Below are 14,416 nucleotides of genomic sequence, written 5' to 3' on the forward strand. Positions count from 1 at the left end.
ACTTATTTTAAATCCTTCTAGCCATGTGACTTTAGGAAAGCTTCTTAACCACTCTGAGCCTTGGTTTCCTCATCTGTAAATTGGGGCTAATAGTTCCAAGCTCACTGGGTAGATTCTGTGATGGGTACGCAAACATGCTGTTAGGAGTTGATTTTGTCCTGGAACAAATTAAAATGGACAACCTCTTATCAGTAGTTGGCTAAAGCTGGGCAGAATAAATCACCTCTCCCAGAATCTGGATGTTTAGACAGGAAAGACACAAGGAACATCTTGGAGGAAAGTCCCTGGAAGGCGGTAGTTCCTCTGAGGTTTGATAACAGCTTCCTCCCAGATGCTATGGGCTGCCTCAGTGACCTTCCGATTAGTCCTCAGCCTTTAATCAGTCAAGGCCAGCTACAGCAGGTCTCCATAACCCCAACAAAGACTACAGAGGACAATGAATGCCCCAGCCTCAGGAGAAGAAATCTGATTGGCAGCCTGGGGCAGGTATCCACTACTGGTCCAAGCATCTCTGGCCCAGAGGCAAGAGCTCCCGGTTAAGACAGCCATCTAAAAAGAATTCATTTGAATCAGTTCTAATGAGATGGATGAAACTGGAGCCCATTATACTGAGTGAAGTAAGCCAGAAAGATAAAGAACATTACAGCATACTAACACATATATATGGAATTTAGAAGGATGGTAACGATAACCCTATATGCAAAACAGAAAAAGAGACACAGAAGTACAGAACAGACTTTTGAACTCTGTGGGAGAAGGTGAGGGTGGGATGTTTCGAAAGAACAGCATGTATATTATTTATGGTGAAACAGATCACCAGCCCAGGTGGGATGCATGAGACAAGTGCTCGGGCCTGGTGCACTGGGAAGACCCAGAGGAATCAGGTGGAGAGGGAGGTGGGAGGGGGGATCGGGATGGGGAATACGTGTAACTCTATGGCTGATTCATATCAATGTATGACAAAACCCACTGAAATGTTGTGAAGTAATTAGCCTCCAACTAATAAAAAAAATTAAAAAAAAAAAAAAAAAGACAGCCATCTAGTCAGTCAGCAAAAATCAGTTGAGCCTGCTGTGAGTGGCGTGCTCGGGACAGCCATGAACAAGACACGGCTTAGCGTCATGAGCTCATGTAGTGGATGAGAGGCGCGTTCACTTCCTGTCAGTGCTGTAAGGGCGACCACAAGATAGTGGCTTAAATAAAACAATGCAAACGTATTATCTTACAGCTCCCGAGGTCAGGAGTCTGTAGTGGGTCTCACTAAGCCAAAACCAAGCAAGGTGTCAGGGCTTCCCGGTGGTCCAGTGGCTAAGACTCCAAGCTCCTGATACAGGGCGACCGGGTTCAATCCCTGATCAAGGAACTAGATCCCACAAGCTGCAACTAGGATGTGGTACAATCAAATTTTAAAAAAATTATTTAAAATAAAATCAAGATGTCAACAGGGACTGGGAATTTGTCTCAAGGGCACTTGAGAGCCACAGAGAGTCTGTGAACAGAGGAGAGGTAGGCTCAGCTCAGGTTGAAAGACACACAGACATGATCTAAGGTGACAGGTAAAGTACAATAGCAGTAGAAGCAGCTTGGGGCACTCGGAGCCCAAAGGAGACACCTTTCCCAACTTGAGTGTGTGTGTGTCTGTCTGTATAGAAAGTGAAGATGAGAGAGATGGCAGGAATCGCCCCAAGGCAACTGCAATTCTCATTGAGTTTCCCCCCCAGCTTTATGGAAGTACGATTGACAATTAAACATTGTATATATCAGTATTTCAGTTCTACAATGTGATTTCTTATGCACTGTGAAATGATTATCACTGTCAAGTTAATTAACACATCTGTCATCTATTTGTGGTGAGGACAAAAGATCCACTGTCAGCTACTTCTCAGTATATAATCCAATCTTTTTTTTTTTTTGCCACACTGCCTGGCATATAGGATCTTAGTTCCCTGATCAGGGATTGAACCCACACTCACTGGACCATCAGGAAAGTCCCTATTTGTTAATTTTTGAGGGACCTTCACACTTTTTTCCATAGTGGCTGTACCAACTTACATTGCTTCACAATCCCCTCTCCAACATTTCTCTCTTTTTTTTTTTTGGCTGAGCTGCCTGGCTTGTGGGATCTCAGTCCCCTGACCAGGGATTGAACCTGGGCCCCAGCAGTGAAAGCACCAAATCCTAACCACTAGGCCACCAAGGACCTTGCCCTCTCTGTCATAACCTGTTAGCCAACCTAACAAGTTATGTGAGGTGGTAATCTCACTGTGGTTCTGATTTGTATTTCCCTAATGAATAGTGATTGCATTGAGCCTTGAAGGGCAATGAGCATCTAATTAGAAAGGTGTGTTGGGGGTGGGGGGGGTGGAGGGGAGGGCGGGCAGGGAGCATCCGTGGCGGAGGAAACATCATGTGGAAAGGCCCAGAGGTTTGAAACAGCTTTGAAGGAACTAGTGGTTTCAATGATGGCCCCACCAAAATACTTCCTCATCCGTGGAACCTATGAATGTGATCTTACTTGGAAAGTCATCCTTGAAGATGGAAGTAAGTTAATGATCTCAAGATAAGATATCCTGGGTTATCCAAGTAGACCCTGTGTCTAAATACAAGTTTCTTTATAAGAGACAAAAGAGGACTTCCCTGGTGGCTCAGTAGTAAAGAATCCACCTGCCAAGGGGACACGGGTTCCATCCCTGGTCTGGGAAAGTCTTAACATGCCACGGAGCAACAAATCCTGTGAGCCACAACTATTGAGCCTGTGCTCTGGAGCCCAGAAGCCACAAATACTGAGCCCATGTGCCACAATTACTGAAGCCCAAGTGCCCTAGAGCCTATGCTCTGCAACAAGAAGCCACCACAGTGAGAAGCCCCCACATCGCAACTAGAGAGGAGCCTCCGCTCTCTGCAGCTAGAGAAAAGCCCATGCAGCAATGAAGAGCCAGTGCAACAAAAAATAAATAATCTAAAAAGAGAGACAAAAGAGAGGACAGAGAGAAGAGCAAAAAGCCATGTGAAGTTGAAGACAGAAGCTGAACTCAATTTCTTGCCTCCTTCCCTGGAAGTTGAAGGTGAGAGGTTGGAGATTGGAAGTGAGAAGTTCCAGCCCTCTAGTCACGTGACTGGTCTTTCTGGTCCTGCCCAGCCCCCATCCTGAGTCACCTCATTAGTGTAAACTCAGGTGTGGTCAGGGAACCCCTCTTAATAACAAAGACGCCTATCTGGAAGTTCCAGGAAGTTAGAGGTTGTCACCCGAGAAACAGCCCAAGACCAGGTGCAATTTCCAGTATATGACAACAACGCAGAGGGGCCCAGGATCCTTTTGTTCATTCATTTAACAAATATTGATGGAGCACGGGCTGTGCGCCAGTCATGGTTCTAGGTGCTGGAGATCCAGCAGGATAAACATATCCTGGAGTTGAAGTCCTAATGGGGACAACTGACAATAAAGAAGATAAATAAACTGCAGTGGTGTGTCAGAAGGTGATAAGTGACAAGGGAGAAAGCAAAGCTCGGATGAGTGGGGGTGCTGGGAGGGGTTGCAACTTGAAAAAGGGTGGTTGGGGAAGGCTTTGCCTTGTGTATTTAAAAAAAAAATTTGGGGGGAGGGTTGTACCGGGTCTTCATGGCCATGCTCTGGCTTTCTCTACTTGAGGCAAACGGGGGCTCCTCTTCATTACGGCGTGCGGGCTTCTCATTGCGGTGGCTTCTCTTGTTGCAGAGCATGAGCTCCTGGCACACAGGCTTCAGCAGTTGAAGCAGGCGGGTTCAGTAGTTGCAGCTCGCCTTTGCCTTGTGTGTTTGAGCAAAGACCTGAATGAGATCAGGTTGAGCCATGTGGGTATCTGGGGGAAGGGCATTCCCGACTGAGGGAACAGCCAGTGCAAAGGCCCTGGGGCAGGAATGTGCCTGCCTCAGGCCAGTGTGGCCGGACTGGAGAGAGGCAGGAGGAGAGGCCAGGTCTGTCTAGGCCACAATGAGGACTTGGACTCGTGTGACAGGTGTGCGGGTGGGGGGCAGCGTGGAGCAGAGGAGAGAGGTGAGGGGACTTAGCTCTTCACAGGCTCCCTCAGGCTGCACGTGGAGAACAGACAGGCAAGTGAGGACTGAGGCAGGGAGGCTGATGATCAGTCAACAAACTTGCTGATGGATTGGACTGTCAATGGGCAGTGAGAGGCAGAGTCACAGGTCCCCTCCAAGGCTTTGGGCCGAAACACCTGGAAGGATGGAGCTCTCACTTATCTCCCTGTGGAAGGAGATGGGGGTTGGAGAGTGGGGGTGGGGTTTCAAAGCAAAGGTGAAGGGCTCAGGGTGACCGCCTCCTTGCCCGGGCTGCGTTAATTCTAGCTAGAGACAGATCCACGTTGGACCCCCGGCGCCACATTCACTGTGTCCCACCCGGGCTATCAACCCAAGCTCAGACCCCTTGAGCGTTAAGTCCCGCTAAAGCGCCCACTGCGGCATCAGCTGCCACCTGTCACCACCAGGTGGCGCCCCTTGCACCAGCCCGATCCACCCCAGCTCACTCTCCCCCCAAAATTTTCTTTCACTTTCGCTCTCTGGCTGTCACCCGGCGTGGCCCCTTCCACACCCAGCTGGGGCAAGCCTGGTGCGTGAGGAGAAATGGACTCCGGGTCCCCGAAGGGCGGGGCCGGGGTCCCCCTCCTGGAGCTGAGCGCAGACAGCTGGGGGTCGGGTTCCTGGGTCCCTGGCCTGCGCAGAGTTGCGGGCACCGGACGTCGGGGTTCTTAGAAGGGGAGATGAGGAGTTTTCACCGTAACTGTGCTTCACGCAGGAAGCCCTATAGAGTAGGAGGCGGAAACTTAGCCACATCAAAGGACCGAGGGAGGGGCGGGGAGGTGAAGGGGCGGGCAAGGAAGGGGCTGGGGTGTGGGGGTCCGAGACTCGCTCTTCTGTCCCTTCCAAGATCCGGCCACAGGCATGAAGGGCCCCCGGCAGAAATGATAGTGCTGGCGCCAGCCTGGAGCCCAACTGTGCGTATCCCTAGGGGTTAAGGTGGGGGAATGGCAGTGTCAAGATGGGCAGAGCTGAGAGGGGAGGTGGACAGAGTTGCGGTGGACACGAGTGGGGAGATGAACAGGGGTGGGGGAGATGGAGAGAGTTCGGGGGAGATGGACAGAGTTCGGGGGAGATGGACAGACTTGGGGTGGTCAGGAGTGAGCAGATGGACAGAGGTGAAAGATTGACAGGGGTGGGGGAGATGGACAGAGGTGGGGGAGATGGACAGAGTTGGGGGGAGATGGACAGGGGTGGGGGAGATGGACAGGGGTGAGGAGATGGACAGAGGTGGGGGAGATGGACAGAGTTGGGGGGAGATGGACAGAGTTGGGGGAGATGGACAGGGGTGGGGGAGATGGACAGGGGTGGGGAGATAGACAGAGGTGGGGAGATGGACAGGGGTGGGGGAGATGGACAGAGGTGGGGGGAGATGGACAGAGGTGGGGAGAGATGGACAGGGGTGGGGGAGATTGACAGGGGTGGGGGAGATTGACAGGGGTGGGGAGATGAGGAGATGGACAGGGGTAGGGGAAATTGACACAGGTGGGGGGAGGTGGACAGAGGTGGGGCAGATGGACAGAGCTGGCATGGACAGAAGTGGGTGAGATGGACAGGGGTGAGGGAAGAAGTAGGGAGGTGGGGGCAAATGGGGAAGATAGGACTCAGATCTAGGGAGAAACAGGAGAGATGAGCATGAAAAGACAGAGGAATGGGCAGAGATGAGAAAATCCTGGGCAGAGGTGAGCAGAAGTGGAGAGAGATGGGCTGAAGTGCGGAGATGGGAGGTGAGACAGACAGCGGGGCAGAGGAGGGTGAAAACTGTTCAGCACGTGTCCAGAGGCAGAGAGAGATACAGGGAAAGATGGTCGGAGGTGGGCACACAGGAGCCAAGCGGAAAAGGGGTTGAGAAGTGGGAAAGCTGGAAAGGGAAAAGAGGGAAGAGAGAACAGGGGTCTGCAGGGGGCAGCCTCCACGAGGGAGGGGGCCGTGTGTGGAGTCCATGGAGCCCCCGCCCTGCCCGCCCGCAGACCTCCCTTCTGCTGCTGCTGTTACTGCTCAGCCCTGGCCTCCAAGGGACCCCCGACTGCTCCTTCCGCCACAGCCCCATCTCCTCCACCTTTGCCATCAAGATCGGCAAGCTGGTGAGCGTCCCTGTTCCCAATCCGCGCTCTAGGTGCTGTCTCTGGGTCTGACTTCCCCCTGTCAAAAGTTTCTGTGGCCCCCTGCCTCCTCCCTCTGGGTTCCCTTCTGTCGTCTGTCCCTCCATCCTTGCTCCCTTCGCTATGGGTCTCTGTCCCCCTTTCTCTGGGTCCCCATCTCCCCACCCTGGGTCCCCGCCCCCTTCTTTCTGGGTCCCCGCCCCCTCCCTCTGGGATTCTGCCCCCTCACTCTGGGTCCCCGCCCCCTTTTCTCTGGGTCCCCGCCCCCTCACCCTGGGTCCCCGCCCCCTCACTCTGGGTCCCCGCCCCCTCACCCTGGGTCCCCGCCCCCTCACTCTGGGTCCCCGCCCCCTGTCTCGGGTCTCTGTCTCTTCTCTGAGTCCCCACCTCTCCCCTCTCTGGGTCCCCGCCCCCTCTCTGGGACTCCGCCCCCTTCTCTTTGGGACAGCCCCCCCCACTCTGGGTCTCCACCCCCTCACTCTGGGTCCCCGCCCCCTTTCTGGGACTCCGCCCCCTTCTCTCTGGGTCCCTGCCCCCTCTCAGTGGGTCCCCGCCCCCTCTCTCTGGGTCCCCATAGTTTGTTTCCTCCTGTCTGCGCAGGCCTGACCCCGTTTTCTCCCGCAGTCCAAGTACCTGCTTCAAGATTACCCCGTCACTGTTGCCTCCAATCTTCAGGACGTGAGTCACAGACGGGAGGGGCCCAGGATGGAGGTGGGAAGGAGAGATTAGGCCACCCCCTTGCCCGGGACCCAGGAGTCCTGGCCCCCAGCCCCCTCTGCCCACCCGCGGGACCCAGAGCCTGGGTGGTCTCCCCCCCAGGACAAGCTCTGCGGGGCGTTCTGGCGTCTGGTCCTGGCCCAGCGCTGGATGGGACGGCTCAAGACCGTGGCTGGGTCGGAGATGGAGAAACTGCTGGAGGATGTCAACACCGAGATACACTTTGTCACCTCATGTGCCTTCCAGGTCAGCCCTGAGCTTGGGGGATAAGTGCGGGGAGCCTGATGCTTTCCGAGGGATTGGCAGCAAAGGTCTGCTAGGCCTTACTGGAGCTTTCTCCTTGACTGGAAGCACCCCGAGGGAGGTGGAGCTGGAACCTCAGACCTGCTGGGGTCTGGTGTGGGAAGTGACACTTCTTTAAGTACTGGAGGATGCCCAGGGGTAAGGGCCCAAGGCATCAATTCTGCTCATTTCCCAGGCACTGTTGAAGAATGTTGCTAAGGGGTTCTTACCCTTAGCAACAGGGAGAAGGAGGGAAATCTAAACACCCTCCTGATCTGGGTCTGACTGGGTCCCCTTTGCTAGAGGGCGTTGCTAAGGATGCTTCCCCCTAGCAACCAGGGGTAGCAAGGGTCCAGACCCTCCACGAGACCCAGGCCTCACCCTTGACCTGAGGTGACGCTGGGGGTGATGCTGTGGTGACGTCTCCCTCCCCTGCCCCCAGCCCCTTCCCAGCTGTCTTCGCTTCGTCCAGGCCAACATCTCCCACCTCCTGCAGGACACTTACCAGCAGCTGGAGGCCTTGAAGCCCTGGATCACCCACCGGAATTTCTCCCGGTGCCTGGAACTGCAGTGTCAGCCGGGTAAAGCCTCCCACCGCCTCCAAGCCCACCGCCCCACCAACTCCTCTCCCACTTTTACAGTCCCTTACCCAGTCCACTCAGGGCTCCCATGGGCTGTGTGACTTCGGGCCTGTTTCCCCAAGCTCATCCCCCTCTGGGCCTCCGTTTACTTGTCTCTAAGAAGGGAGTAACCAGCCTTGCTTGTTTCTCTGAGGCAACTCTATCCCATAGAAACAGAATGAGAGTCACATGTTTGAGTGTAAATTTTCTTATAGCCATGTTTAAAAAAGTTAAAAAAAAAAAGGTAAACTCACTTATTTTTCAGGATTCTTAATGTTTGTTATTTTTTAGTATGCTATAGGTGGGTTTATTTTTAAAACTTTTTTACATTGGGATAATTACAGATTCACAGGAAGGGGCAAAGAAACATACAGGAAGGTCCTGGACACCCTTTACCCAGCCTCCCCAGTGGTCCATTTTGCTTAGTAATGTTAATTACAGCACAAGAAATTGACATGGGTGCAATCCACAGAGTTTATTCAGAGTTTATCAGTTATGTATGCATAACTGCATAACTGCATGTGTGTGTAGTAAGTAGTGTCTATTAGCTGCTGTAACAAGGTACCACCAACCAAAGTGATTTAAAGAGGAGAAGTTCATCCTCTTATAACTGAGGTGTCAGCAGGACTGGCTCCTTCTGAGGGCTGTGAGGGAAGGATCTGTTTCAATTGTCTCCCTTGGCTTGTAGATGGCCATTTTCATGTTCGTGGTGCTCTCCCCCACACATATCTCTGTGTCTAGATTTCTCCTTCTTATAAGGACACCAGTCATATTGTATTAGGGCCACCACTAACAATCTCATTTTAACTTGATCACATCTTTGAAGACCTGATCTCCAAATAAGGTCACTTTCCGAGGTACTAGGGATTAGGACTGCATCGTATGAAGAAAAATTTTTTTCCCGGCTGTACCACACGGCTTGTAGGATCTTAGTTCCTCAACCAGGGATGGAACCCGTGCCTTGTGCAATAGAGGCTAGGAGCCTGAACCACTGGACGGGACTGCCAGGGAAATCCCTGAGTTTGCGTAATTTGATCCCCATCCCAGAACTCCCACCTCCATCCCCTGGCAACCAGTAATGCTATTGAATTTAATTCTCATAGTTTTATAATTTTTAAGATAATTATTTCAATCACAAAGAGCCCTTTAAAAAGTAATTTATTTATTTATTTTTGGCTGCTCTGGGTCTTTGTTGCTGTGCGCGGGCTTCCTCTGGTTGCTGCAAGCGGGAGCTCCTCTTCCTTGCGGTGTGTACACATGTCATTGTGGTGGCTTCTCTTGTTGGGGAGCACAGACTCTAGGTGGTAGGGCCTCAGTAGTCTTGGCACACAGACTTAGTTGCCCTGCAGCATGTACTGAACCTGCGTTAGCAGACAGATTCTTATCTACTGCACCACCAGGGAAATCCTTTTTTTTTTAAAGCTTTGTGTGTGTGTGTGTGGCTGTGCTGGGTCTTCATTGCAGCACACAGGCTTTCGGTTGGTATGCAGGCTTAGTTGTCCCTCGACATGTGAGATCTTAGTTCCCTGACCAGGGATGAAACCAGCATCCTCTGCATTTTAAGGCGGATTCTTAACCACTTAACCACTGTTTGCTGTTCATATTTACATGCATCACTAATTATCCATTCAACTAAGTTTTACTAACCATCTCCTTGATGCTTGGCATTGGAGACACAGCACAGAACAAGATCAAGTTTGTGTCCATGGGGCACTAACCTGCTGACAGGTTAGTCAGCAGGTTGTCAGGTCAGGGAGACATGATAAACATGTAAACATATAAACAAACAGGAAAGTGTCTTGAGTGTAATGAGTCCTATGCAGGCACATTAAAACAGGGTGGTGGAATCATGGCTTGAAGTGGTCGGCTGGAAAGTCACCGAAAGTTGCAAACAGGGGAACAGGTAGTGCAAAGGTCCTGAGGCAGAAACCCACCTCCCTATTTAAGGAATCAAGAGGGAGCCCCAGTGGCTGAGGCCAAGTAAGCAAAGGGGAAAAGGTGTGGAGTGAGGGTACGGAGGGAATAAAGGGGGCCAGCTCATGTGGGGCCTTGTGAGCCATCATGGCTTCATACAGTGTATCTTTTATTGTTCTATTATCTGTCCATTCACTCAGATATTTAATTTATGTAAATTAAACTATTTGGGCTTCCCTGACATCTCAGCAGTAAAGAATCTGCCTGCCAATGCAGGAGATTTGGGGTTTGATCCCTGGTGCCTGGAGAAGGAAATGGCAACCCACTCAGGTATTCTTGCCTGGGAAACCCCATGGACAGAGGAGCCCGGTGGGCTACAGTCCTTGGGGTCACAAAGACTCGGACATGACTTAGAGACTAAACAACAACAACAAGTACTAGGTTCTGGCGATGTCTCCTGTCACCCTCCTGGAGCTCATAGACTCCTGGGGGAAGAAGATGAATATATAAATCCATAGGTAAGCAATAAACACGTTTGTCCAATTATAAAATGCAGGGAATTTCCTGGTGGTCCAGTGGTTAGGACTCTGCACTTCCACTGCTGGGGGCCTAGTTTCAATCCCTGGTCTGGTCAGGGAACTAATATCGTGTGTGCCCTGAGGCCAAAACAAGCAAAATGATATATTTGAAATAAAGACTTACTGGGACTTCCCTGGCAGTCCAGTGGTTAAGACTCTGAGCTTCCAATGCAAGGGGCACAAGTCTGATCCTTGGCTGGAGAAGTAAGATCCCAAATGCCACCCAGTCAATAAACAAATAAAAGTAAATAATAAAACATTTTTTAAAATGTATAGGGTCTGATTAAACAAGTAAACAAGCATACCAATTTTAAAAAGTTATTAGTGACTATTTTTTTAAATATATTTTTGACTTCGCTGGGTTTTTGTTGCTGCTCTCATTGTGGGCTACTCTCTAATTTTGGCGTGCAGGCTTCTCATTGCAGTGGTTTCTCTTGTTTCGGAGAATGGGCTCTATGGCATGGGTTAAGCAGTTGTGCCCAGGGGCTTAGTTGCCCTGTGGCATGTGGAATCTTCCTAGACCAGGGATGGAACCCATGTCCCTTGCATTGGCAGGTGGATTCTTAACCACTGGACCACCAGGGAAGTCCTATTAGTGACTTTAAAAAAATCAATAAAATGCAACCTTACTACGTACTAGGCACTGTTCTAAGCACTTTCTGTATATTCACTCATTTAATCTTTGTGACAAACTTACGAATTCTGTATAATAATTATACCCACTTTATGGATGAGGCAACTGAGGCCCAGAGAAGTGCGCAGCCTACCCCCGCCCCCTCCCCCAGGTCACACAGCCAGCACCAGGCAGATCTTTCTTTCCCTTCCCTGGCCTGGCCCTTCTTCTCAGTCACCTGACCTCTCTCCTGGCAGACTCCCCGACTCTGCTGCCCCCGAGGAGTCCTGGGGCCTTGGGAGCCACATCCCTGCCGGCCCCTCAGTCCCCTCTTCTGCTCCTCTTGCTGCTGCTGCTGCTGCCGGTGGCCCTCCTGCTGCTGGCCGCTGCCTGGTGCCTGTGCTGGCGGAGGAGGAGACGGAGGACACCCTACCCTGGGGAGCGGGTGAGCCAGCGGGGTGCGCAGAGCGGGTGGAGAGGGTCCAGGGGGCGACCGCAGGTGGCGGATTCCATGGGGGCCATGGTACCCTGCCCCTCCCATCCCTAGGATGCTCTGTCTCCTGGAGGACCCTGTGTTGGTGTGAGGGCTATGGGGGTGAGGGATGACAGAACAGGAGCAGGGAAGCGGTGGGTCAGCTCTGTATGTAAAAAGACCCCTCTGGGACCATGGAGGGGGACAGACTGGGACAGACAGACTGGAGGCCGAGGAGGAGGCCGGGTGAGCGTCCAGGAAGAGAGGAAGGTCTGAGCAGGGGCCGGGACAGGACCACGGGGTGGAGAGGAGGGGACAGGCAGAGTCAGGGGTCAGGAGGGACAAGGCTGGAGGTTGACAGGCTTGGTGGGGTCGGGGGTGGGGGACAGCAGGGAAGGGAAGGTGGCACAGGCAAAGGACTCTGGGTCTGGCCCAGTGGGGAATCTGGGAGGAGGAGGAACAGTCCAGCATTCTGGAAAGACAGAGAAGCTCAGTGGGGCGGGGAGGTATTTGAATATGGGAGTCTACTAGCCAGGAGAGAGCCACCTCCAGGAGCAGGCTCTGCAAAGCCCTCCAAGTATGAAAAAGCTCAGGGTATTGTAGCAACTTTGTCCAGTCTGGGGGTGGGGTGAAAAAAAACAAAACGGCACTGGAACATCTAGACCTCAAAGGTAAGAAAGGGAAGCTGGGATTTCCTACCCCGGGGAAGCAAGAAGCCCCTGAGGCGAACCTGGGAACGGTTGGGGGGTTGTAGGTGGTACCCTGAGGGAGAAAGGCTGGGAGGGGCCGTGGGTTACCCAAGCACCTAAAGGAAACATTTGGCAGCAATCGCTCACCTGTTGAGTGCCTCAGTGCCTCAGGCCTTGTGCTGGAGCTTTCTACAAATTAACTCACTTAATTGAGAAACTGGTGCCCTTATTATCCCCATTTCCCCTCGGCGGAAACCGAGGCTCAGAGAGGTAAATCTTTTGCCGAAAGTCACACAGCTCCTGAGTGACAGCCAAGATTTGACTCTGGGCCCTCTGATTCCAGCATCCATGCCTTTCACTCTTCTGCCTCAGTTTCCTTATCTGTACAAAAGACTCATAATCATCCTTTACTCTAGAGTTGTCAGGAGGTTAAGTGAAAGGACCACGAAAAACCTCCTAGAGCAACGCTGTCCATAGGAAATAGAATACAAGCCACACATATGACTTTAAATTTTCTGGTATCCGCATCTTTTTGTTTTTTAATTTTTAATTGAAGTATAGCTGATTTACCACATTGTGCCAATGCATCTTTTTAAAAGTAAAAACAAACATTACCTTAAAGAATTTATGTTATTTCACCCTGTGTATCCAAAATCTTGTCATCTCAACATACAATCAATACTTTAAAAATCATTGAGGTATTTTTACATTCTTGTTTCCATACCAAGTTTTCAGAATCCAATGTGTAATGCGACGCTCACAGTGCATCTCAATTCATATGAGAAACTTTTATTAGAAATACTTGGTCTGTTTTAAGATTCCATGAAACTTACAGTTGTGTAAGTAGATTCCTATACTCAAGTTCTTTGAAACCTACAAAAGTTTGCCAATAACTGGATCAAGGAACAGTTTCTAAATTCAGTGATTTTTTTCATTTCAGCATTTCTTTTGGACAGTACTTTTTATTACTTTTTGTTTTTGAGATATAATTTTCGATTGAGAAATTTTCCTCCTATCCTGTCCCTTTTCATACCCTGTTTGCCCACGCTCCCAACAACCACACTATTAATTGAAGCTTAACTTACGTGAAATGAAAAACTAAGCTCCTCCGTTTTGCTGGTCACAATAGGAATGCCCAGCATTCACATGGGGCTGGTCTCAAGAGCTGTCTTGGAAAGCACAGATCTAAAACGTTTCCATCATTGCGCAGTTTTCTTGGACAGCAATGCCCAAACACATAGAGTGCTCACGGTGAATGGAGTCGTTTTCAGATATTGAGTCTGTACTTGAGCTTGTATCCTGAGGTTGGTACTTTCCTCTCCTCTGTCCGTGGAACCTCAAACAGCTCAGTGAGTCATCTATCATCCCATTTTACAGCGGAGGACACTGAGGCCCAGAGAGAGCAGTCACCTGCCTGCGGACACAGAGTCGGAACTTGGAGGAAGTCAGCTAGAACCTGGTCCTTTCTTTGGCCACACTGCTCCTGTCACTGTCCCCCCGGGATGGAGGCAACGCCAGCACCCACCATCGGCTCCCCCTTCCCCCCTTTGTACAAAGCCCTTGTCCCCAGGAAATTGTATATAAATCATCATTTTCTACCAGCACTGGCCAGGTTTGTCTGTGGATGGGACACGGTGTGTGTATGGGACGGTTTGGATTCGGGTTTGGTTTTTAAGTTAATGCAATGTTTCATTCAATACCTATTTTCGGAGTCCTCCCGGGGCCCAGAGCCAGACCAGGGCAATGCTGGGACCCAGACGTGAGTCGGAACCAGCCCCGTCCTCTCAGGACTCCTGGTCCAGAGGGGAGAAGACGTCGGCCCCACAGAGCCCCAGTACACGAGGACACACGCTCTAATGCATGTGGCGTAGGCGTAGCCTGTGGGAGCCCCCAGTCTGTACCTGAGGCCAGCCTGAGAGATATCAGGGAGGTGCTCTAAAGGGAAGGACTCAAGCCAGATTTTAGAAAACGGGGGGCGGGTCGGCATCCCAGTCAAGGGACACTGTCAAGGCAAAGGCTTTGTCCACAAAATCCAGAAAGTGAGAAGCACTCAGGCATCTAGAAGTCATTCCTTCATACGTCAGCTCTCAAGCGGAAGACTATCTTCACCTATTTACCAGGTGCGGACACTGAAGCCCATACAGGGCCAGGGGTTTAGTCAGATCACAAGTCAAACAGGCACTGGAATTCAGATCTCTAAGCCTTAGCGGAGCGCTGAAGGGCAAGCCCTCCTTGCCCCCTGCAGGCCACCACGTGCCCTGCAGCGCGACATCGCTTCAGGGGGTAACTGCTTCTCCTCCAGCATTTCTGGCCCCGCCCATCTGCAAACAGCGGGCAACTCACGCGAGGCTTACCAGC

The 14,416-nt window shown here is 51.4% G+C and overlaps 1 protein-coding gene across 3 annotated transcripts; it reads left to right on the forward strand.

Moving 5' to 3' along the window:
* The first annotated feature begins 4,483 nt into the window (after positions 1–4,483).
* FLT3LG (fms related receptor tyrosine kinase 3 ligand) lies at positions 4,484–13,659 on the forward strand. 3 transcript variants are annotated; one of them, XM_043899814.1, is made up of 8 exons: positions 4,484–4,603; positions 4,922–4,988; positions 6,042–6,155; positions 6,798–6,851; positions 6,993–7,136; positions 7,615–7,753; positions 11,155–11,342; positions 13,436–13,659. In XM_043899814.1, the coding sequence occupies exons 2-8, from the start codon at positions 4,956–4,958 to the stop codon at positions 13,640–13,642; spliced, it is 879 nt and encodes a 292-aa protein (XP_043755749.1). In that variant the 5' UTR covers positions 4,484–4,603; positions 4,922–4,955; the 3' UTR covers positions 13,643–13,659. The 3 variants fall into 3 exon arrangements, with proteins under 3 accessions (XP_043755749.1, XP_043755752.1, XP_043755751.1); XM_043899817.1 differs by having other exon boundaries at positions 7,669–7,753; XM_043899816.1 differs by lacking the exon at positions 4,484–4,603 and adding an exon at positions 4,611–4,802.
* The last annotated feature ends 757 nt before the right edge of the window (positions 13,660–14,416 follow it).

Source organism: Cervus elaphus, chromosome 4, assembly GCF_910594005.1.
Source record: "Cervus elaphus chromosome 4, mCerEla1.1, whole genome shotgun sequence".
In the NCBI taxonomy this organism is placed as follows: Eukaryota; Metazoa; Chordata; class Mammalia; order Artiodactyla; family Cervidae; genus Cervus; species Cervus elaphus.